Here is a 24,589-nt window from a genome sequence, read left to right on the forward strand (position 1 = left end):
GTTCCACTGTGGTAAATGCTAGAGTGTATGGGCTCCTTCCAGGTGTGACGTCATTTCCGGGGGGCGTGTCCTATTGGGAAGGGGCGTGTTTTCAGTCACATCATGAAGGCGGCAAAGCAAAGCAGCATGATTCTAGCTTGTGGACGCCATGGCACATGGAGGTTAGTGGTTTCAGGGTGAAAAAATGCTACTTGCTGCTCGCTATTGGGGGGAGGCTCTGTGGTGGGCGACCTGCTTGTCTGTGTGGGGGGGCACCGCTGCTGCTGTGGGGGACCCCCGTGGTGGGCTTTGTGGGGGGGGCACCGCTGCTGCTGTGGGGGACCCCTGTGGTGGGCTTTGTGGGGGGGGGCACCGCTGCTGCCGGCTGTTGTGGGGGACCCCCGTGGTGGTGGGGGGCACCGCTGCTGCTGTGGGGGACCCCCGTGGTGGTGGGGGGCACCGCTGCTGCTGTGGGGGACCCCCGTGGTGGTGGGGGGCACCGCTGCTGCTGTGGGGGACCCCCGTGGTGGTGGGGGGCACCGCTGCTGCTGTGGGGGACCCCCGTGGTGGTGGGGGGCACCGCTGCTGCTGTGGGGGACCCCCGTGGTGGTGGGGGGCACCGCTGCTGCTGTGGGGGACCCCCGTGGTGGTGGGGGGCACCGCTGCTGCTGTGGGGGACCCCCGTGGTGGTGGGGGGCACCGCTGCTGCTGTGGGGGACCCCCGTGGTGGTGGGGGGCACCGCTGCTGCTGTGGGGGACCCCCGTGGTGGTGGGGGGCACCGCTGCTGCTGTGGGGGACCCCCATGGGGGACCCCCGTTGTGGACTTTGTAGGGGGGCACCGCTGCTGCTGTGGGGGACCCCCGTGGTGGGGGGGGGCACCGCTGCTGCTGTGGGGGACCCCTGTGGTGGGCTTTGTGGGGGGGCACCGCTGCTGCTGTGGGGGACCACCATGGGGGACCCCCGTTGTGGACTTTGTAGGGGGGCACCGCTGCTGCTGTGGGGGACCCCCGTGGTGGGGGGGCACCGCTGCTGCTGTGGGGGACCCCCGTGGTGGGCTTTGTAGGGGGGGGCACCGCTGCTGCTGTGGGGGACCCCTGTGGTGGGCTTTGTGGGGGGGGGCATCGCTGCTGCCGGCCGGCTGTTGTTGGGGGGGCCACCTCTGCTGCTGTGGGGGACTCCTGTGGTGGGCTTTGTGGGGGGGGGGGGGCACCGCTGCTGCTGTGGGGGACCCCCGTGGTGGGCTTTGTGGGGGGGGCACCGCTGCTGCTGTGGGGGACCCCCGTGGTGGGCTTTGTGGGGGGGGGGCACCGCTGCTGCTTTGGGTGACTCCTGTGGTGGGCTTTGTGGGGGGGGGGGGGTCGGGCACCGCTGCTGCCGGCCGGCTGTTGTGGGGGGGCCACCTCTGCTGCTGTGGGGGACCCCTGTGGTGGGCTTTGTGGGGGGGGCACCGCTGCTGCTGTGGGGGACCCCCGTGGTGGGCTTTGTGGTAAGGGGGCACCGCTGCTGCTGTGGGGGACCCCTGTGGTGGCCTTTGTGGGGGGGGCACCGCTGCTGCCGGCCGGCTGTTGTGGGGGGGCCACCTCTGCTGCTGTGGGGGACCCCTGTGGTGGGCTTTGTGGGGGGGGGCACCGCTGCTGGGGGGGGCACCCCCGTGGTGGGCTTTGTGGGGGGGCACCGCTGCTGCTGTGGGGGACCCCCGTGGTGGGCTTTGTGGGGGGGGGGGGCACCGCTGCTGCTGTGGGGGACCCCTGTGGTGGGCTTTGTGGGGGGGCACCGCTGCTGCTGGTCGGGGACCCCTGTGGTGGGGGGGCACCGCTGCTGCTGTGGGGAACCCCCGTGGTGGGCTTTGTGGGGGGGGGGGCACCGCTGCTGCTTTGGGTGACTCCTGTGGTGGGCTTTGTGGGGGGGGGGGTCGGGCACCGCTGCTGCCGGCCGGCTGTTGTGGGGGGGCCACCTCTGCTGCTGTGGGGGACCCCTGTGGTGGGCTTTGTGGGGGGGGGCACCGCTGCTGCTGTGGGGGACCCCCGTGGTGGGCTTTGTGGGAAGGGGGCACCGCTGCTGCTGTGGGGGACCCCTGTGGTGGCCTTTGTGGGGGGGGGGGCACCGCTGCTGCCGGCCGGCTGTTGTGGGGGGGCCACCTCTGCTGCTGTGGGGGACCCCTGTGGTGGGCTTTGTGGGGGGGGCACCGCTGCTGTGGGGGACCCCCGTGGTGGGCTTTGTGGGGGGGGCACCGCTGCTGCTGTGGGGGACCCCCGTGGTGGGCTTTGTGGGGGGGGCACCGCTGCTGCTGTGGGGGACCCCCGTGGTGGGCTTTGTAGGGGGGGGCACCGCTGCTGCTGTGGGGGACCCCCGTGGTGGGCTTTGTGGGGGACCCCTGTGGTGGGCTTTGTGGGGGGGGCACCGCTGCTGCTGTGGGGAACCCCCGTGGTGGGCTTTGTGGGGGGGGGCACCGCTGCTGCTGTGGGGGACCCCCGTGGTGGGCTTTGTGGGGGACCCCTGTGGTGGGCTTTGTGGGGGGGGGCACCGCTGCTGTTGTGGGGAATCCCCGTGGTGGGCTCTTGGGGGGGCACCGCTGCTGCTGGCTGTTGTGGGGGACCCCCGTCGTGGGCTTTTTGGGGGGGCACCGCTGCTGCTGGATGTTGTGGGGGGACCCCTGTGGTGGAATGTTGTGGGAGGACCCCTGTGGTGAGATTTGGGGGGGCACCTACTGCTGCTGGCTGTTGTGGGGGGCACCTGCTGCTGCTGGCTATTGTGGTGGGACCCCTGTGGTGGGATTTTGGGGGGCACCTGCTGCTGCTGACTATTGTGGGGGACCCCTGTGGTTGGATTTTGGGGGGCACCTGCTGGCTGTTGGGGGGGACCCCTGTGGTGGGGTTTGGAGGTGACCTGCTTACGGGGTGGACCCCTTTTAGTGGGGGACCCCTGTTGTGGGATTTGAGGGCTATCTGCTTGTGGGATGTGGGGGGAGACCTGCTGCAGGCTATTGGGGGACCCCTGTGGTGGGACGTGGGGAGGCGACCTGCCTGTGGTGGGACGTGGGGAGGCGACCTGCCTGTGGTGGGACGTGGGGAGGCGACCTGCCTGTGGTGGGACGTGGGGAGGCGACCTGCCTGTGGTGGGACGTGGGGAGGCGACCTGCCTGTGGTGGGACGTGGGGAGGCGACCTGCCTGTGGTGGGACGTGGGGAGGCGACCTGCCTGTGGTGGGACGTGGGGAGGCGACCTGCCTGTGGTGGGACGTGGGGAGGCGACCTGCCTGTGGTGGGACGTGGGGAGGCGACCTGCCTGTGGTGGGACGTGGGGAGGCGACCTGCCTGTGGTGGGACGTGGGGAGGCGACCTGCCTGTGGTGGGACGTGGGGAGGCGACCTGCCGCTTACGGAGGGATCCCCTTTATTGGGGGGCGACCTGCTTATGGGTTGGGTTTGGGGGGCTGATGAGGGCTTAGGCTGGGTGGAGTGGACGTCCGATAAGAGTTTAGGCTGGGTCGGGGGTGGACGTCCGATGGGGGGGGGGTTTGTGCTGGGTGGGGTGTCCGCGTCTGATGGGGGTGTGTGCTGGATGGGGGGGTCCACATCCTGTGGGGGTTTGGCCGTCCGGTGGGGGTTTATTATTGGGTGGGCGTGGTGTGCGATGGGAGTAATGCTTGGAGGAGGGGTGGACGTCCGATGGGGGTTTATGCTGAGGGGTTAAGCTGGGGTGGCATCCGATTGGGTGTATGCTGCTTATGGGTGTATGCTGCTTATGCTATGGGTGTATGCTGGGTGTATGGGTGTATGCTGGGTGTATGCTGCTTATGCTATGCAAAAAAAAAATTTAGGTATTTCCTGTAGAGGAGGGTACACCACCAACTAGCACGAAGCTAATCTGTTTTAACTTAATGTCAGTAGGAGGAAGACATGGGTCTGGACCGCCCAGCCCAGTTTAGGCCTTAGGTTTTGGGAGGTTTTTTTATTAACGATTTTTCTTTTTAATTTTTTTTTTTCTTCCCAGATATGGCTTTTGAGGGCGACAGTGGAATTGTCACTCTAATCTCCCACCTAGAATTGTCACTACCATATCATCTGTGGTCTACGAGGCAAGGCCCTAACACATCAAGAGTGTTTGGGGTTCCCCGGAGGACCGTTCATGCCACGAATCGCCCTACCCTCTCGCCTCTCTGCGTCCAGGTTATTCCATGCCCGTCTTCATCATCGCTCTGCGAAAAAGGATTTGTGATCTTAAGGACTGGTATATCCTACGAGGCAGTAAGGGGGCTACTTTAAAAAAAAAAAAACACAGGACAAATATGTCCTGTTTTCCCCTGAGCAATGTGGACGTCTCCTGAGGAAACCTTCCTTTTAATGCAGCCTCCACGTTTTCCAGAGGCTCCAGTGACCTTGCTCTTAAAATATCCAGGCTTTGGTCTAGGCCTTCTCTGGTGGCCGGTCCACACCGCCAGCGCCCTGAACAATCATGCACGCCAACTTTCTAGTGCGTCCTACTCTGCGCCTATCAGTTTAAGAGTACTTCGCTTCTGCAACAGAGGACTAAAGTCTGCCTCCCAAGAGATCTGTTCAAATTTGGTTGTTTTGGAAATGTTCTGTCCAAAAAAAAAAAAACGACGGGACAACTTCCTGACCCGCCAGGAAAAGACGAGACCTTCCTTTAGGCCAGCTCCCTCCTGGCATCCATGAACCCACCAGTACTGGTCTGCTAGGCCTGGATCTAGCAGACTCTCTTCGACATGATGGGGCATTCCCACCTTGGATGTTTCTCAGGATCGGCTGCCGTGTTCTTCACAATTCAAGGCCGGTATTATTATCTCAGGTCCGGGACACCGAAATCTCAGACACCGGAGGCAGGCCTGAGGGGGGGGGGGCTTCAGAGCCGCATACCCTACCGACAGTCCTGCCCGCATGCACCAACAGCATATTACATTTTTACAATACTTTAGAAATGCATAAAATGAAACAAGCAAAGGCATAAAATGAAACAAGGAAAGGCATAAAGTTTTTCTATGCAAAAAAAGGCAGTTTTATAAAATTAGAAATATTTCTATATCTATTGTTAAAATGATATTTATCCAGTATTTCTATAAGTAAAAGTCTGAGATTTCTGTGAGAAATGGTAATTGTTTACCTCTTAAACCAGTTCTGAATGTAAATAAAACATTGCTCTGATTAAGTCTCCACATTGTATTTGTCTTTCATTTCATGCGTAGGGCAGGACAAGCCCATGATGTATGTGTAAAGCTAGGTTCACATTGCGTTAATGGGTTAACGCTAACGGACTGCGTTGCACGGCGAAAATGTCGAAATTAACGCCGTGCAACGGGTCCATTAGCGCACCCATGGACAGCAATGTTACTTTTAGCTGAAGCGCATCACTAGCGCATGCCATTTTTGGCACGCGCTAGCGATGTGCCGTTCTTTTGAGGCCCGTTCCTCGCTACCGCAGATCAGGGATCTGCGCTAGCGGGGAGGGTGAACGCCGACCCTCTAGAAACATTGCGTTAGCGCAATCCGCTAGCGCTATGCGCTTAACGGATTGCACTAACGCAATGTGAACCTAGCGTAAGACGTAAGGTGCTATAATAACAGCCTTGGGCTGGTTTAACACCAGCATTCGGCAGGGCTGCGGATGGCAGCCTTCTTCCTCCGTTAAGCCCCGCCCAATGCCGCACCTCTTCCTTCAGTTCCGCCTACGTCTGCATGCGTCCTGCATCTGCATGCGTCCTGCATACCCTATCTTTAACATTGGGTACGCAGGCCAAGCGGATGCCTCTGCATGCGTTGTTTTAATGCTGCGCCGACCGCAACAAAATGCAACATGTTGCGTTCGACGCAGTTCAGTGCATCGTCAAAACGACACGTGCCTGTGTACCCAATGTTAATGATGGGGGATGCATGCAGACGTAGGCGGAGCTGAAAGAGGTGTAGCAGTGGGTGGGGCTTAACGGAGGAAGAAGGCTGCCGAACGCTGGTGTGAAACCAGTCTTAGACAGGTAAACCACTTTTGAAACAATGTTCACTTGTACAAGCATTTAACCCCTCAGTGACGGGGCCAATTTTTTAAAATCTGACCAGTGTCACTTTATGTAGTAATAACTCTGGAATGCTTCAACATATTCCATTGATTTTGAGGTTGTTTTTTTTCCTGACATATTAGACTTTATGATAATGGTAAACTTGGGCTAATGATAAACTTGGGTTAATGTTTTGCTTTATTTTGTAAAAATATCAGAAATTTTAAAAAATTGAAATTTTCAAATTTTGAATGATTTTCCCTTTAAGGCCGGAGTCACACTAGAGAGGAATACGGACGAGTGCTATGTGAGAAAAAAAAATTGCATAGCACTCGGACCAATGTTAATCTGTTGGGCAGCTCCCATCACTTTTTTTTTCACGGCCGTATTATATGTGCGAGTGAAATTGCACTATGCTGCGATTTGCACCGTATATCAGCCGAGAATCCCCAATGAAAGTCTGTTTATGCAAGAAAAACTCATACCACACGGGCCATCAGTTTGACTTGCGAGAAATACGCAATGGTGTCCTTTTAAAGGCTTGCAATTCAGGTGCAGTGTACAGTAAAATCACACTGACAGCTTATAATATTTACAAATAGTTAATTTGTCGGCTTCTGTCAAATCATTGCAGGATAGGAGACATGGTTTACATACAGTAAACCATTGCAGAACGGTTAGATTTATGTAGGTCAGTGACTAATACGGTTAGTAGTATGTGTGTGTGTAAAATTTGGGACCTGTATGCATTTAATAAAAATGTTTTCACTGAAAAAACTGGCGTGGGCTCCCACACAATTTTCTGAGGGAAAGTCAGTGACTGAGGACAGATATTATAGCCTAGAGAGGGACCATGGTTATTGCCACCCCAGAAAAGGTGCATCTGTAAGATGCGCCAATTCTGGCACTCAGCCTCTGTTCTCACTGCCCTGTAGCGGTGGCATATGGGGTAATAAGGGGTTAATGTCACCTTTTGTATTGTAAGGTGACAGTAGGCCAGCTTACTTATGGAGAGGTGTCTGATAGATGCCTCTCCATTACTTACCTGTGGGCTTGATGTTACTTGACAATAAAATGGTGACATCAACCCCACAAATCTGAGCCCCACTGCTACAGGGCAAGTGGGAAGAGCGAGGCTAAGTACCAGAATTGGCAGATCTATAAGATGCGCCATTTCTGGGATGGCTGAGAGCTGATGGTTTTTAGCCTCTGGGGCTGCCAATATCCATGGCCTCTTCACAGACTATTAATATCAGCCTACAGCTTTTATAGGGGGGCCCCATGTCAATATTTTGTGTCCCACTGTAAAATAGCCAGTAAAGGCTAAGCAAACAGCTGTGAGCTGATATTAATAGCCTTGGAACCTTTATGGTTACTGGCTCCTTTCCAGAATATTAACATCAGCTGTCAGCTTTCCCTCTGCTGGTTATGAAAATTATGCCGTGCTAGATATAGACACTGACATTCACAGCAGCGCGTCCGCCCCGATGCTCTTTTCTGACTCCTTTCTCAGGCCCCCCAAAAAGTGTTAACTAAGTACCCTTTATTTTCTTGCACTGTAGCCGTTCACTTACTACAGGGTATTCAAACATTGTTTCTGCGCCGCCCCCCCCCCCCCACATAAAGTACGACCACTATCTATATGCCTTTATATACAGCATTCTAGAATGCTGTGTATATATAGTAGGCCCACTGCCTGTATACCCTTATATACAGCATTTTATAAAGCACAACCACTATCTGTATGCCCTTAAGACTTGCCTAGCCCCATACAATGGGCTTTGCTAGTCTTAATCCGGGGCCTTCTCCTCTTCTATCACCGTCCTTCTTTCTTTGAGTCGATGACGCGTCCTATGTCATCCACACGGTGTCTTCCATCGTGCTCCTGTGCATCGCACTTCTTTCTGCCCGTTGCAGTACTTTGCTTTGTGCTCGGCAGAGAAGTGTTCCTGCACAGAAGCGTGATGAGGGAGGTTGTGTGGATGATGTAGAACACATCATCCACGGGAAGGACTGTGCCGGATGAAGACCAGCGCCAAACATAACACCGGACCGCCCCGTAGGTGAGTATAAGAAGTTATTTACATTATGCACATTGGCTTAGGGACATACCGTATATACTCGAGTAGAAGCTGACCCCCCCCCCCCCCCCCTAGTTTTGCCACAAAAAACTGGGAAAACTTAATGACTCGAGTATAAGCCTTAGGGTGGAAAATGCAGCAGCTACTGGTAAATGTCAAAAATAAAAATAGATACCAATAAAAGTAAAATTAATTGAGACATCAGTAGGTTAAGTGTTTTTGAATATCCATATTGAATGAGGAGCCCCATATAATGCTCCATAAAGTTTATGATGGCCCCATAAGATGCTCCATATTAAAATATGCCCCATATAATGCTGCACAAATGTTAATAATGGCCCCATAAGATGCTTCATAGAAACTTTTGCCCCATACAATGCTGCATAAAGGTTGATGGCCCCATAAGATGCTCCATAGATTTTACTCCATAGATTATGCCCCATGAGATGCTCCACACATTATGCCCCATGAGATGCTCCACACATTATGCCCCATTTGCTGTTGCTGCGAATAAAATAAAAAAAAAACACATACTCGCCTCTCTTCGCTCAGGCCCCCGGCACTTTCCACTGCTGCGCGCTGCTCTGTCTTCCATCCTCTGCACTGACTGTTCAGGCAGAGGGCAGCGCGCACACTAACTACGTCATCGTGCCCTCTGACCTAAACAGTCACAGCCAGAGGACAGAGCGGCCCGCAGCGGTGGAAAGGGGAGAGGTGAATATCGCGCAATGCTCACCTCCCCCGTCATACTCACCTGCCCCCGACGCGGTCCCTGGCAGCTTCTCACTGTCAGATGGTCTCCGGGAGTCGGCAGCGTCTTCCTATGTTCAGCTGTCACGGACAGCTCATTAAAGTAATGAATATGCATCCATATTCATTAATGAGCGGTTCCACGTGACCGTTGAACAAAGGAAGAGCTGCCCGGAGACCATCGGACATGCAGGGACCGCGCCGGGAGCAGGTGAGTATGTGACAGCCGCCGCTCCCCCTCCCCCGCCGACAATGACTTGAGTATAAGCCGAGAGGGTCACTTTCAGCCCAAAAAAGTGGGCTGAAAATCTCAGCTTATGCTCGAGTATATACGGTATGTACGGTACAGCACTGTAGAAGGGTGTGTATAAGGGCATATAGGTTCTGGTGGTACAATATATGGGGAAAACCTGGTGACAGGTTCCCTTTAAGAAACCTATGGAACTAGGTAAAAAATAGCATTTTTTGGATGGTGAAAAACTTGTAATTTAAATATTGATGAAGGCTGAGCTGCAGGTGGTCTGTGTCTCTTCATAAGTTTAAGGCCGGGGTCACACTAGCGTAGAATACGGACGAGCGCTATGTGAGAAAACATCGCATGGCACTCGGACCAGTGTTAATCTATGGGGCAGATCACATCTGTGATTATTTTTTCATGCCGAATCGGCATACGAGAACAATCGCAGCATATATACCTGACAGGGGCCCGTACATTCTGATATCATCACTAATATATACCTGACAGGGGCCCGTACATTCTGATATCATCACTAATATATACCTGACAGGGGCCCGTACATTCTGATATCATCACTAATATATACCTGACAGGGGCCCGTACATTCTGATATCATCACTAATATATACCTGACAGGGGCCCGTACATTCTGATATCATCACTAATATATACCTGACAGGAGCCCGTACATTCTGATATCATCACTAATATATACCTGACAGGGGCCCGTACATTCTGATATCATCAGTAATATATACCTGACAGGGGCCCATACATTCTGATATCATCAATAATATATACCTGACAGGGGCCCATACATTCTGATACCATCAATAATATATACCTGACAGGAGCCCATACATTCTGATACCATCACTAATATATACCTGACAGGGGCCCGTACATTCTGATATCATCACTAATATATACCTGACAGGGGCCCGTACATTCTGATATCATCACTAATATATACCTGACAGGGGCCCGTACATTCTGATATCATCACTAATATATACCTGACAGGGGCCCATACATTCTGATATCATCAGTAATATATACCTGACAGGGGCCCATACATTCTGATACCATCAATAATATATACCTGACAGGGGCCCATACATTCTGATACCATCATTAATATATACCTGACAGGAGCCCATACATTCTGATACCATCACTAATATATACCTGACAGGAGCCCATACATTCTGATATCATCAGTAATATATACCTGACAGGGGCCCATACATTCTGATATCATCACTAATATATACCTGACAGGGGCCCGTACATTCTGATATCATCACTAATATATACCTGACAGGGGCCCGTACATTCTGATATCATCACTAATATATACCTGACAGGGGCCCATACATTCTGATACCATCAATAATATATACCTGACAGGAGCCCATACATTCTGATACCATCATTAATATATACCTGACAGGAGCCCATACATTCTGATACCATCACTAATATATACCTGACAGGGGCCCATACATTCTGATACCATCATTAATATATACCTGACAGGAGCCCATACATTCTGATACCATCACTAATATATACCTGACAGGGGCCCATACATTCTGATACCATCACTAATATATACCTGACAGGAGCCCATACATTCTGATATCATCAGTAATATATACCTGACAGGGGCCCATACATTCTGATATCATCACTAATATATACCTGACAGGAGCCCGTACATTCTGATATCATCACTAATATATACCTGACAGGGGCCCGTACATTCTGATATCATCACTAATATATACCTGACAGGGGCCCATACATTCTGATACCATCAATAATATATACCTGACAGGAGCCCATACATTCTGATATCAATAATAATATATACCTGACAGGAGCCCATACATTCTGATACCATCATTAATATATACCTGACAGGAGCCCATACATTCTGATACCATCACTAATATATACCTGACAGGGGCCCATACATTCTGATACCATCATTAATATATACCTGACAGGAGCCCATACATTCTGATACCATCACTAATATATACCTGACAGGGGCCCATACATTCTGATACCATCACTAATATATACCTGACAGGGGCCCGTACATTCTGATATCATCAGTAATATATACCTGACAGGGGCCCGTACATTCTGATATCAATAATATATACCTGACAGGGGCCCGTACATTCTGATATCATCAATAATATATACCTGACAGGGGCCCATACATTCTGATACCATCAATAATATATACCTGACAGGAGCCCATACATTCTGATACCATCATTAATATATACCTGACAGGAGCCCATACATTCTGATACCATCACTAATATATACCTGACAGGGGCCCATACATTCTGATACCATCATTAATATATACCTGACAGGGGCCCGTACATTCTGATATCATCACTAATATATACCTGACAGGAGCCCATACATTCTGATATCAATAATATATACCTGATAGGGGCCCATACATTCTGATATCATCAATAACATATATACCTGGCAGGAGCCCATACATTCTGATATCAATAATAATATATACCTGACAGGGGCCCGTACATTCTGATATCATCACTAATATATACCTGACAGGAGCCCATACATTCTGATATCAATAATATATACCTGATAGGGGCCCATACATTCTGATATCATCAATAACATATATACCTGGCAGGAGCCCATACATTCTGATATCAATAATAATATATACCTGACAGGGGCCCATACATTCTGATATCATCACTAATATATACCTGACAGGAGCCCATACATTCTGATATCAATAATATATACCTGATAGGGGCCCATACATTCTGATATCATCAATAACATATATACCTGGCAGGAGCCCATACATTCTGATATCAATAATAATATATACCTGACAGGGGCCCATACATTCTGATACCATCATTAATATATACCTGACAGGGGCCCATACATTCTGATATCATCACTAATATATACCTGACAGGAGCCCATACATTCTGATATCAATAATATATACCTGACAGGAGCCCATACATTCTGATATCAATAATATATACCTGATAGGGGCCCGTACATTCTGATATCATCAATAACATATATACCTGACAGGGGCCCGTACATTCTGATATCAATAATAATATATACCTGACAGGGGCCCATACATTCTGATACCATCAATAATATATATACCTGACAGGAGCCCATATATTCTGATATCAATAATATATACCTGACAGGAGCCCATACATTCTGATACCATCACTAATATATACCTGACAGGAGCCCATACATTCTGACATCAATAATATATACCTGACAGGAGCCCATACATTCTGATACCATCAATAATATATATACCTGACAGGAGCCCATACATTCTGATACCATCACTAATATATACCTGACAGGAGCCCATACATTCTGACATCAATAATATATACCTGACAGGAGCCCATACATTCTGATACCATCATTAATATATACCTGACGGGCCCATACATTCTGATACCATCACTAATATATACCTGACAGGGGCCCATACATTCTGACATCAATAATATACACGTGACAGGAGCCCGTACAGTCTATATCTACAATAATATATACCTGACAGGAGTCCGTACAGTCTGTTTCTACAATAATATATACCTGACAGGAGCCCGTACAGTCTGTATCTACCATACTATATACCTGACAGGAGCCCATACAGTCTGTATCTACAATAATATATACCTGACAGGAGCCCGTACAGTCCATATCTACAATAATATATACCTGACAGGAGCCCGTACAGTCTATAGCTACAATAATACATACCTGACAGGAGTCCGTACAGTCTATATCTACAATAATACATACCTGACAGGAGCCCGTACAGTCTATATCTACAATAATACATACCTGACAGGAGTCCGTACAGTCTGTATCTACAATAATATATACCTGACAGGAGCCCGTACAGTCTATATCTACAATAATATATACCTGACAGGAGTCCGTACAGTCTGTATCTACAATAATATATACCTGACAGGAGCCCGTACAGTCTATATCTACAATAATACATACCTGACAGGAGTCCGTACAGTCTGTATCTACAATAATATATACCTGACAGGAGTCCGTACAGTCTATATCTACAATAATATATACCTGACAGGAGTCCGTACAGTCTATATCTACAATACTATATACCTGACAGGAGCCCGTACAGTCTATATCTACAATAATATACACCTGACAGGAGCCCGTACAGTCTATATCTACAATAATATACACCTGACAGGAGCCCGTACAGTCGATATCTACAATAATACATACCTGACAGGAGCCCGTACAGTCTATATCTACAATAATACATACCTGACAGGAGTCCGTACAGTCTGTATCTACAATAATATATACCTGACAGGAGTCCGTACAGTCCATATCTACAATAATATATACCTGACAGGAGCCCGTACAGTCGATATCTACAATAATACATACCTGACAGGAGCCCGTACAGTCTATATCTACAATACTATACACCTGACAGGAGCCCGTACAGTCTATATCTACAATAATATACACCTGACAGGAGCCCGTACAGTCTATATCTACAATAATATACACCTGACAGGAGCCCGTACAGTCGATATCTACAATAATACATACCTGACAGGAGCCCGTACAGTCTATATCTACAATAATACATACCTGACAGGAGTCCGTACAGTCTGTATCTACAATAATATATACCTGACAGGAGTCCGTACAGTCCATATCTACAATAATATATACCTGACAGGAGCCCGTACAGTCGATATCTACAATAATACATACCTGACAGGAGCCCGTACAGTCTATATCTACAATAATACATACCTGACAGGAGCCCGTACAGTCTATATCTACAATAATATATACCTGACAGGAGCCCGTACAGTCTATATCTACAATAATATATACCTGACAGGAGCCCGTACAGTCTATATCTACAATTATATATACCTGACAGGAGCCCATACAGTCTATATCTACAATAATATATACCTGACAGGAGCCCGTACAGTCTATATCTACAATAATATACACCTGACAGGAGTCCGTACAGTCTATATCTACAATAATATATACCTGACAGGAGCCCGTAGTCTGTATCTACAATAATATATACCTGACAGGAGCCCGTACAGTCGATATCTACAATAATACATACCTGACAGGAGCCCGTACAGTCTATATCTACAATAATACATACCTGACAGGAGCCCGTACAGTCTATATCTACAATAATACATACCTGACAGGAGTCCGTACAGTCTGTATCTACAATAATATATACCTGACAGGAGTCCGTACAGTCTATATCTACAATAATATATACCTGACAGGAGTCCGTACAGTCCATATCTACAATAATATATACCTGACAGGAGCCCGTACAGTCTATATCTACAATACTATACACCTGACAGGAGCCCGTACAGTCTATATCTACAATAATATACACCTGACAGGAGCCCGTACAGTCTATATCTACAATAATATACACCTGACAGGAGCCCGTACAGTCGATATCTACAATAATACATACCTGACAGGAGCCCGTACAGTCTATATCTACAATAATACATACCTGACAGGAGTCCGTACAGTCTGTATCTACAATAATATATACCTGACAGGAGTCCGTACAGTCCATATCTACAATAATATATACCTGACAGGAGCCCGTACAGTCGATATCTACAATAATACATACCTGACAGGAGCCCGTACAGTCTATATCTACAATACTATACACCTGACAGGAGCCTGTACAGTCTATATCTACAATAATATACACCTGACAGGAGCCCGTACAGTCTATATCTACAATAATATACACCTGACAGGAGCCCGTACAGTCGATATCTACAATAATACATACCTGACAGGAGCCCGTACAGTCTATATCTACAATAATACATACCTGACAGGAGTCCGTACAGTCTGTATCTACAATAATATATACCTGACAGGAGTCCGTACAGTCCATATCTACAATAATATATACCTGACAGGAGTCCGTACAGTCCATATCTACAATAATATATACCTGACAGGAGCCCGTACAGTCTATATCTACAATAATACATACCTGACAGGAGCCCGTACAGTCTATATCTACAATAATACATACCTGACAGGAGTCCGTACAGTCTGTATCTACAATAATATATACCTGACAGGAGTCCGTACAGTCCATATCTACAATAATATATACCTGACAGGAGTCCGTACAGTCCATATCTACAATAATATATACCTGACAGGAGCCCGTACAGTCTGTATTTACAATAATATATACCTGACAGGAGTCCGTACAGTCCATATCTACAATAATATATACCTGACAGGAGCCCGTACAGTCGATATCTACAATAATACATACCTGACAGGAGCCCGTACAGTCTATATCTACAATAATACATACCTGACAGGAGCCCGTACAGTCTATATCTACAATAATATATACCTGACAGGAGCCCGTACAGTCTATATCTACAATAATATATACCTGACAGGAGCCCGTACAGTCTATATCTACAATTATATATACCTGACAGGAGCCCATACAGTCTATATCTACAATAATATATACCTGACAGGAGCCCGTACAGTCTATATCTACAATAATATACACCTGACAGGAGTCCGTACAGTCTATATCTACAATAATATATACCTGACAGGAGCCCGTAGTCTGTATCTACAATAATATATACCTGACAGGAGCCCGTACAGTCGATATCTACAATAATACATACCTGACAGGAGCCCGTACAGTCTATATCTACAATAATACATACCTGACAGGAGCCCGTACAGTCTATATCTACAATAATACATACCTGACAGGAGTCCGTACAGTCTGTATCTACAATAATATATACCTGACAGGAGTCCGTACAGTCTATATCTACAATAATATATACCTGACAGGAGTCCGTACAGTCCATATCTACAATAATATATACCTGACAGGAGCCCGTACAGTCTATATCTACAATACTATACACCTGACAGGAGCCCGTACAGTCTATATCTACAATAATATACACCTGACAGGAGCCCGTACAGTCTATATCTACAATAATATACACCTGACAGGAGCCCGTACAGTCGATATCTACAATAATACATACCTGACAGGAGCCCGTACAGTCTATATCTACAATAATACATACCTGACAGGAGTCCGTACAGTCTGTATCTACAATAATATATACCTGACAGGAGTCCGTACAGTCCATATCTACAATAATATATACCTGACAGGAGCCCGTACAGTCGATATCTACAATAATACATACCTGACAGGAGCCCGTACAGTCTATATCTACAATACTATACACCTGACAGGAGCCCGTACAGTCTATATCTACAATAATATACACCTGACAGGAGCCCGTACAGTCTATATCTACAATAATATACACCTGACAGGAGCCCGTACAGTCGATATCTACAATAATACATACCTGACAGGAGCCCGTACAGTCTATATCTACAATAATACATACCTGACAGGAGTCCGTACAGTCTGTATCTACAATAATATATACCTGACAGGAGTCCGTACAGTCCATATCTACAATAATATATACCTGACAGGAGTCCGTACAGTCCATATCTACAATAATATATACCTGACAGGAGCCCGTACAGTCTATATCTACAATAATACATACCTGACAGGAGCCCGTACAGTCTATATCTACAATAATACATACCTGACAGGAGTCCGTACAGTCTGTATCTACAATAATATATACCTGACAGGAGTCCGTACAGTCCATATCTACAATAATATATACCTGACAGGAGTCCGTACAGTCCATATCTACAATAATATATACCTGACAGGAGCCCGTACAGTCTATATCTACAATAATACATACCTGACAGGAGCCCGTACAGTCTATATCTACAATAATATATACCTGACAGGAGCCCGTACAGTCGATATCTACAATAATACATACCTGACAGGAGCCCGTACAGTCTATATCTACAATAATACATACCTGACAGGAGTCCGTACAGTCTGTATCTACAATAATATATACCTGACAGGAGTCCGTACAGTCCATATCTACAATAATATATACCTGACAGGAGCCCGTACAGTCGATATCTACAATAATACATACCTGACAGGAGCCCGTACAGTCTATATCTACAATACTATACACCTGACAGGAGCCCGTACAGTCTATATCTACAATAATATACACCTGACAGGAGCCCGTACAGTCTATATCTACAATAATATACACCTGACAGGAGCCCGTACAGTCGATATCTACAATAATACATACCTGACAGGAGCCCGTACAGTCTATATCTACAATAATACATACCTGACAGGAGTCCGTACAGTCTGTATCTACAATAATATATACCTGACAGGAGTCCGTACAGTCCATATCTACAATAATATATACCTGACAGGAGTCCGTACAGTCCATATCTACAATAATATATACCTGACAGGAGCCCGTACAGTCTATATCTACAATAATACATACCTGACAGGAGCCCGTACAGTCTATATCTACAATAATACATACCTGACAGGAGTCCGTACAGTCTGTATCTACAATAATATATACCTGACAGGAGTCCGTACAGTCCATATCTACAATAATATATACCTGACAGGAGTCCGTACAGTCCATATCTACAATAATATATACCTGACAGGAGCCCGTACAGTCTATATCTACAATAATACATACCTGACAGGAGCCCGTACAGTCTATATCTACAATAATACATACCTGACAGGAGCCCGTACAGTCGATATCTACAATAATACATACCTGACAGGAGCCCGTACAGTCTATATCTACAATAATACATACCTGACAGGAGTCCGTACAGTCTGTATCTACAATAATATATACCTGACAGGAGTCCGTACAGTCCATATCTACAATAATATATACCTGACAGGAGCCCGTACAGTCGATATCTACAATAATACATACCTGACAGGAGCCCGTACAGTCTATATCTACAATACTATACACCTGACAGGAGCCCGTACAGTCTATATCTACAATAATATACACCTGACAGGAGCCCGTACAGTCTATATCTACAATAATATACACCTGACAGGAGCCCGTACAGTCGATATCTACAATAATACATACCTGACAGGAGCCCGTACAGTCTATATCTACAATAATACATACCTGACAGGAGTCCGTACAGTCTGTATCTACAATAATATATACCTGACAGGAGTCCGTACAGTCCATATCTACAATAATATATACCTGACAGGAGTCCGTACAGTCCATATCTACAATAATATATACCTGACAGGAGCCCGTACAGTCTATATCTACAATAATACATACCTGACAGGAGCCCGTACAGTCTATATCTACAATAATACATACCTGACAGGAGTCCGTACAGTCTGTATCTACAATAATATATACCTGACAGGAGTCCGTACAGTCCATATCTACAATAATATATACCTGACAGGAGTCCGTACAGTCCATATCTACAATAATATATACCTGACAGGAGCCCGTACAGTCTATATCTACAATAATACATACCTGACAGGAGCCCGTACAGTCTATATCTACAATAATATATACCTGACAGGAGCCCGTACAGTCTATATCTACAATAATATATACCTGACAGGAGCCCGTACAGTCTATATCTACAATTATATATACCTGACAGGAGCCCATACAGTCTATATCTACAATAATATATACCTGACAGGAGCCCGTACAGTCTATATCTACAATTATATATACCTGACAGGAGCCCATACAGTCCATATCTACAATAATATATACCTGACAGGAGCCCGTACAGTCGATATCTACAATAATACATACCTGACAGGAGCCCGTACAGTCTATATCTACAATACTATACACCTGACAGGAGCCCGTACAGTCTATATCTACAATAATATACACCTGACAGGAGCCCGTACAGTCTATATCTACAATAATATACACCTGACAGGAGCCCGTACAGTCGATATCTACAATAATACATACCTGACAGGAGCCCGTACAGTCTATATCTACAATAATACATACCTGACAGGAGTCCGTACAGTCTGTATCTACAATAATATATACCTGACAGGAGTCCGTACAGTCCATATCTACAATAATATATACCTGACAGGAGTCCGTACAGTCCATATCTACAATAATATATACCTGACAGGAGCCCGTACAGTCTATATCTACAATAATACATACCTGACAGGAGCCCGTACAGTCTATATCTACAATAATACATACCTGACAGGAGTCCGTACAGTCTGTATCTACAATAATATATACCTGACAGGAGTCCGTACAGTCCATATCTACAATAATATATACCTGACAGGAGTCCGTACAGTCCATATCTACAATAATATATACCTGACAGGAGCCCGTACAGTCTATATCTACAATAATACATACCTGACAGGAGCCCGTACAGTCTATATCTACAATAATATATACCTGACAGGAGCCCGTACAGTCTATATCTACAATAATATATACCTGACAGGAGCCCGTACAGTCTATATCTACAATTATATATACCTGACAGGAGCCCATACAGTCTATATCTACAATAATATATACCTGACAGGAGCCCGTACAGTCTATATCTACAATACTATAGACCTGACAGGAGCCCATACAGTCTGTATCTACAATAATATATACCTGACAGGAGCCCGTACAGTCTGTATCTACAATAATATATACCTGACAGGAGCCCGTACATTCTGTATCTACAATAATATATACCTGACAGGAGCCCGTACAGTCTATATCTACAATAATATATACCTGACAGGAGCCCGTACAGTCTATATCTACAATAATATACACCTGACAGGAGTCCGTACAGTCTATATCTACAATAATATATACCTGACAGGAGCCCGTAGTCTGTATCTACAATAATATATACCTGACAGGAGCCCGTACAGTCTATATCTACAATAATATACACCTGACAGGAGCCCGTAGTCTGTATCTACCATACTATATACCTGACAGGAGCCCGTACAGTCTGTATCTACAATAATATATACCTGACAGGAGTCCGTACAGTCTATATCTACAATAATATACACCTGACAGGAGTCCGTACAGTCTGTATCTACAATAATATATACCTGACAGGAGCCCATACAGTCTGTATCTACCATACTATATACCTGACAGGAGCCCGTACAGTCTATATCTACAATAATATACACCTGACAGGAGCCCGTACAGTCTATATCTACAATACTATACACCTGACAGGAGTCCGTACAGTCTATATCTACAATAATATACACCTGACAGGAGTCCGTACAGTCTATATCTACAATAATATACACCTGACAGGAGTCCGTACAGTCTATATCTACAATAATATACACCTGACAGGAGCCTGTACAGTCTATATCTACAATAATATACACCTGACAGGAGCCCGTACAGTCTGTATCTACAATAATATATACCTGACAGGAGTCCGTACAGTCCATATCTACAATAATATATACCTGACAGGAGCCCGTACAGTCTATATCTACAATACTATACACCTGACAGGAGCCCGTACAGTCTATATCTACAATAATATATACCTGACAGGAGCCCGTACAGTCTGTATCTACCATACTATATACCTGACAGGAGCCCGTACAGTCTATATCTACCATACTATATACCTGACAGGAGTCTGTACAGTCTGTATCTACCATACTATATACCTGACAGGAGCCCATACAGTCTAGTGTCTTCACCAGTGAGCTGACTAGACTGTATGGGCTGCAGTCAGGACCTGGCAGGAGCCCATATATTCTGCTGGTTTTAATAATTTATACCTTGAAGGAGCACATACAGTCTAGTGTCATGTATTTACTGCAGTCAGGGCCAGGCAGCCGCCCATAAAGTCTGCTATCTTCAATAATATATACCTGACTGCAGCCCATACACTCTAGCATCTTCAGTACTGAGCCAGCTACACTGTATGGGCTGCAGTCAGGACCTGGAAGGAGCCCATATACTCTAGCATCTTCACAGTGAGCCGGCTACACTGTATGGGCTGCAGTCAGGACCTGGAAGGAGCCCATACACTCTAGCATCTTCACAGTGAGCCGGCTACACTGTATGGGCTGCAGTCAGGACCTGGAAGGAGCCCATACACTCTAGCATCTTCAGTACTGAGCCGGCTAGAGTGTATGGGCTGCAGTCAGGAAACCAGGAAGGAGCCCATACAGTCTAGCATCTTCACCAGTGAGCCGGCTAGAGTGTATGGGCTGCAGTCAGGACCTGGAAGGAGCCCATACACTCTAGGCTCAACCGTTCCACTGTAGGTGTAGTGCAAGCGTTAAATGTGTCCGTGCAGGAAAAAGTCTTCTTGCCCTTAGTTCCGTTGAACGGCTATTTGCACTCGGCTAACGCTGAACGGTCATTTCGAATGTATTATGAAGTCCTGCTGTATTACCTCGTGGATTATCACCTGTCTCGCCATACCTCACTATGTATACACCGTGAGGGCATTTACACTGTGAAGTTCTCGTGCTTTGTAACTATACATTGTTTGCTTTCTTATAATTAAGCAAACCGTGTTTGAATTCTAAAGTTTCTCATACGATTCGAAGAATTCACGTGTGGTCTGCCGCCCTCTGCTGGCCATGCCGGGGATTGCGCCTAGAAGCATTTCCCATAATGCTGCTCTTAGGACTTCTGCAGCCTGCAAGATGGCGCAAGCAATATTTGAGGCATTTGAAGGTAAAAACATCAGTATGGTTGATATTTGTTTTTTGATTCTGCATGTTCAATCCATGGCCGGATAATTTGTGAGATTCGTGGAGCGGGGGGAGGGCGGCTGCTGGAAGAGCACAGGGGTTATGTGCAGCAGAGGGGGGCAGGCTTCCGGGAAAAGCTCAGTCCCAGGGAGAAGGGTGGAGACTAAGCATCTGTGTGGAGGACATGTCCATGGCCCCTCAGTCATCACTGACCTGTGCACATGGATGTGCTCCCATCCTGCAGATGATTCCTGCACAGGCACTGAGATCCCATCCTGCAGCTGATTCCTGCACAGGCACTGAGATCCCATCCTGCAGCTGATTCCTGCACAGGCACTGAGATCCCATCCTGCAGATGATGCCTGCACAGGTTCTGGGATCCCCATCCTGCAGATGATGCCTGCACAGGCACTGAGATCCCCATCCTGCAGATGATGCCTGCACAGGCACTGAGATCCCATCTTGCAGATGATGCCTGCACAGGCACTGAGATCCCCCATCCTGCAGATGATGCCTGCACAGGCACTGAGATCCCATCCTGCAGATGATGCCTGCACAGGCACTGAGATCCCATCCTGCAGATGATGCCTGCACAGGCACTGAGATCTCCCATCCTGCAGATGATGCCTGCACAGGCACTGAGATCCCATCCTGCAGATGATGCCTGCACAGGCACTGAGATCCCATCCTGCAGATGATGCCTGCACAGGCACTGAGATCCCATCCTGCAGATGATGGCTACACAGGCACTGAGATCCCATCCTGCAGATGATGCCTGCACAGGCACTGAGATCCCCATCCTGCAGATGATGCCTGCACAGGCACTGAGATCCCCATCCTGCAGATGATTCCTGCACAGGCACTGAGATCCCATCCTGCAGATGATGCCTGCACAGACATTGAGATCCCATCCTGCAGATGATGCCTGCACAGGCACTGAGATCCCATCCTGCAGATGATGCTTCACAGGCACTGAGATCCCCCATCCTGCAGATGATGCCTGCACAGGCACTGAGATCCCATCCTGCAGATGATGCCTGCACAGGCACTGAGATCCCATCCTGCAGATGATGCTTCACAGGCACTGAGATCCCCCATCCTGCAGATGATGCCTGCACAGGCACTGAGATCCCATCCTGCAGATGATGCCTGTACAGGCACTGAGATCCCCATCCTGCAGATGATGCCTGCACAGACATTGAGATCCCATCCTGCAGATGATGCCTGCACAGGCACTGAGATCCCATCCTGCAGATGATGCCTGCACAGGCACTGAGATCCCCATCCTGCAGATGATGCCTGCACAGGCACTGAGATCCCATCCTGCAGATGATGCCTGCACAGGCACTGAGATCCCATCCTGCAGATGATGCCTGCACAGGCACTGAGATCCCATCCTGCAGATGATGCCTGCACAGGCACTGAGATCCCCATCCTGCAGATGATGCCTGCACAGGCACTGAGATCCCATCCTGCAGATGATGCCTGCACAGGCTCTGAGATCCCCATCCTGCAGATGATGCCTGCACAGGCACTGAGATCCCATCCTGCAGCTGATTCCTGCACAGGCACTGAGATCCCATCCTGCAGATGATGCCTGCACAGGCACTGAGATCCCCCATCCTGCAGATGATGCCTGCACAGGCTCTGGGATCCCCCATCCTGCAGATGATGCCTGCACAGGCACTGAGATCCCCATCCTGCAGATGATGCCTGCACAGGCACTGAGATCCCATCCTGCAGATGATGCCTGCACAGGTACTGAGATCCCTATCCTGCTGATGATGTCTGCACAAGCACTGAGATCCCCATCCTGCAGATGATGCCTGCACAGGCACTGAGATCCACATCCTCTTGATCATGCCTGCACAGGCTCTGGGATTTCCCTTCCTGCAGATGATGCCTGCACAGGCTCTGAGATCCCCCATCCTCCTGATGATGCCTGCACAGGCTCTGGGATCCCCATCCTGCAGATTATGGCTGCACAGGCTCTGAGATCCCCATCCTGCTGATGATGCCTGCACAGGCTCTGGGATCCCCCATCCTGCAGATGATGCCTGCACAGGCTCTGAGATCCCCATCCTCCTGATGATGCCTGCACAGGCTCTAGGATCCCCATCCTGCAGATGATGCCTGCACAGGCACTGGGATCCCCATCCTGCAGATGATGCCTGCACAGGCTCTGAGATCCCCATCCTGCAGGTGATGCCTGCACAGGCTCTGAGATCCCCCATCCTGCAGATGATGCCTGCACAGGCTCTGAGATCCCCCATCCTGCAGATGATGCCTGCACAGGCTCTGAGATCCCCCATCCTGCAGATGATGCCTGCACAGGCTCTGAGATCCCCCATCCTGCAGATGATGCCTGCACAGGCTCTGTGATCCCCCATCCTGCAGATGATGCCTGCACAGGCTCTGTGATCCCCCATCCTGCAGATGATGCCTGCACAGGCTCTGAGATCCCCCATCCTGCAGATGATGCCTGCACAGGCTCTGTGATCCTATCCTGCAGATGATGCTTGCACAGGCACTGGGATCCCCCATCCTACGCTGAGGATCTGCAGGAAATCCGCAAAGTGTGCACATACCATAAGCGTCTGACAGGTCCCAGTCATGCACCTCCCACCCGTTACTTCAAAGAGCACTCTGAACATATCCCCACCCCCGTCTGCCGTCTAGTGCTGCCACCCTTCA

At 47.9% G+C, this 24,589-nt stretch overlaps 1 protein-coding gene and 1 long non-coding RNA gene across 2 annotated transcripts in view; both read left to right on the forward strand.

Moving 5' to 3' along the window:
* The first annotated feature begins 16 nt into the window (after positions 1-16).
* On the forward strand, positions 17-5,149 carry LOC138664918 (uncharacterized). Its single transcript, XR_011318399.1, has 2 exons — positions 17-161; positions 3,972-5,149. It is a non-coding gene; the product is annotated as an uncharacterized lncRNA (long non-coding RNA).
* A 16,656-nt stretch (positions 5,150-21,805) lies between these two features.
* ZNF341 (zinc finger protein 341) overlaps positions 21,806-24,589 on the forward strand; it is a 45,261-nt gene continuing 42,477 nt past the window's right edge. The window contains exon 1 of the mRNA XM_069751958.1: positions 21,806-21,878. Within this exon, the coding sequence (XP_069608059.1) occupies positions 21,848-21,878 (31 nt within the window). The 5' untranslated portion in view covers positions 21,806-21,847. The remainder of the gene's footprint in view (positions 21,879-24,589) is intronic.

Source organism: Ranitomeya imitator, chromosome 2, assembly GCF_032444005.1.
Source record: "Ranitomeya imitator isolate aRanImi1 chromosome 2, aRanImi1.pri, whole genome shotgun sequence".
Lineage (NCBI taxonomy): Eukaryota > Metazoa > Chordata > Amphibia > Anura > Dendrobatidae > Ranitomeya > Ranitomeya imitator.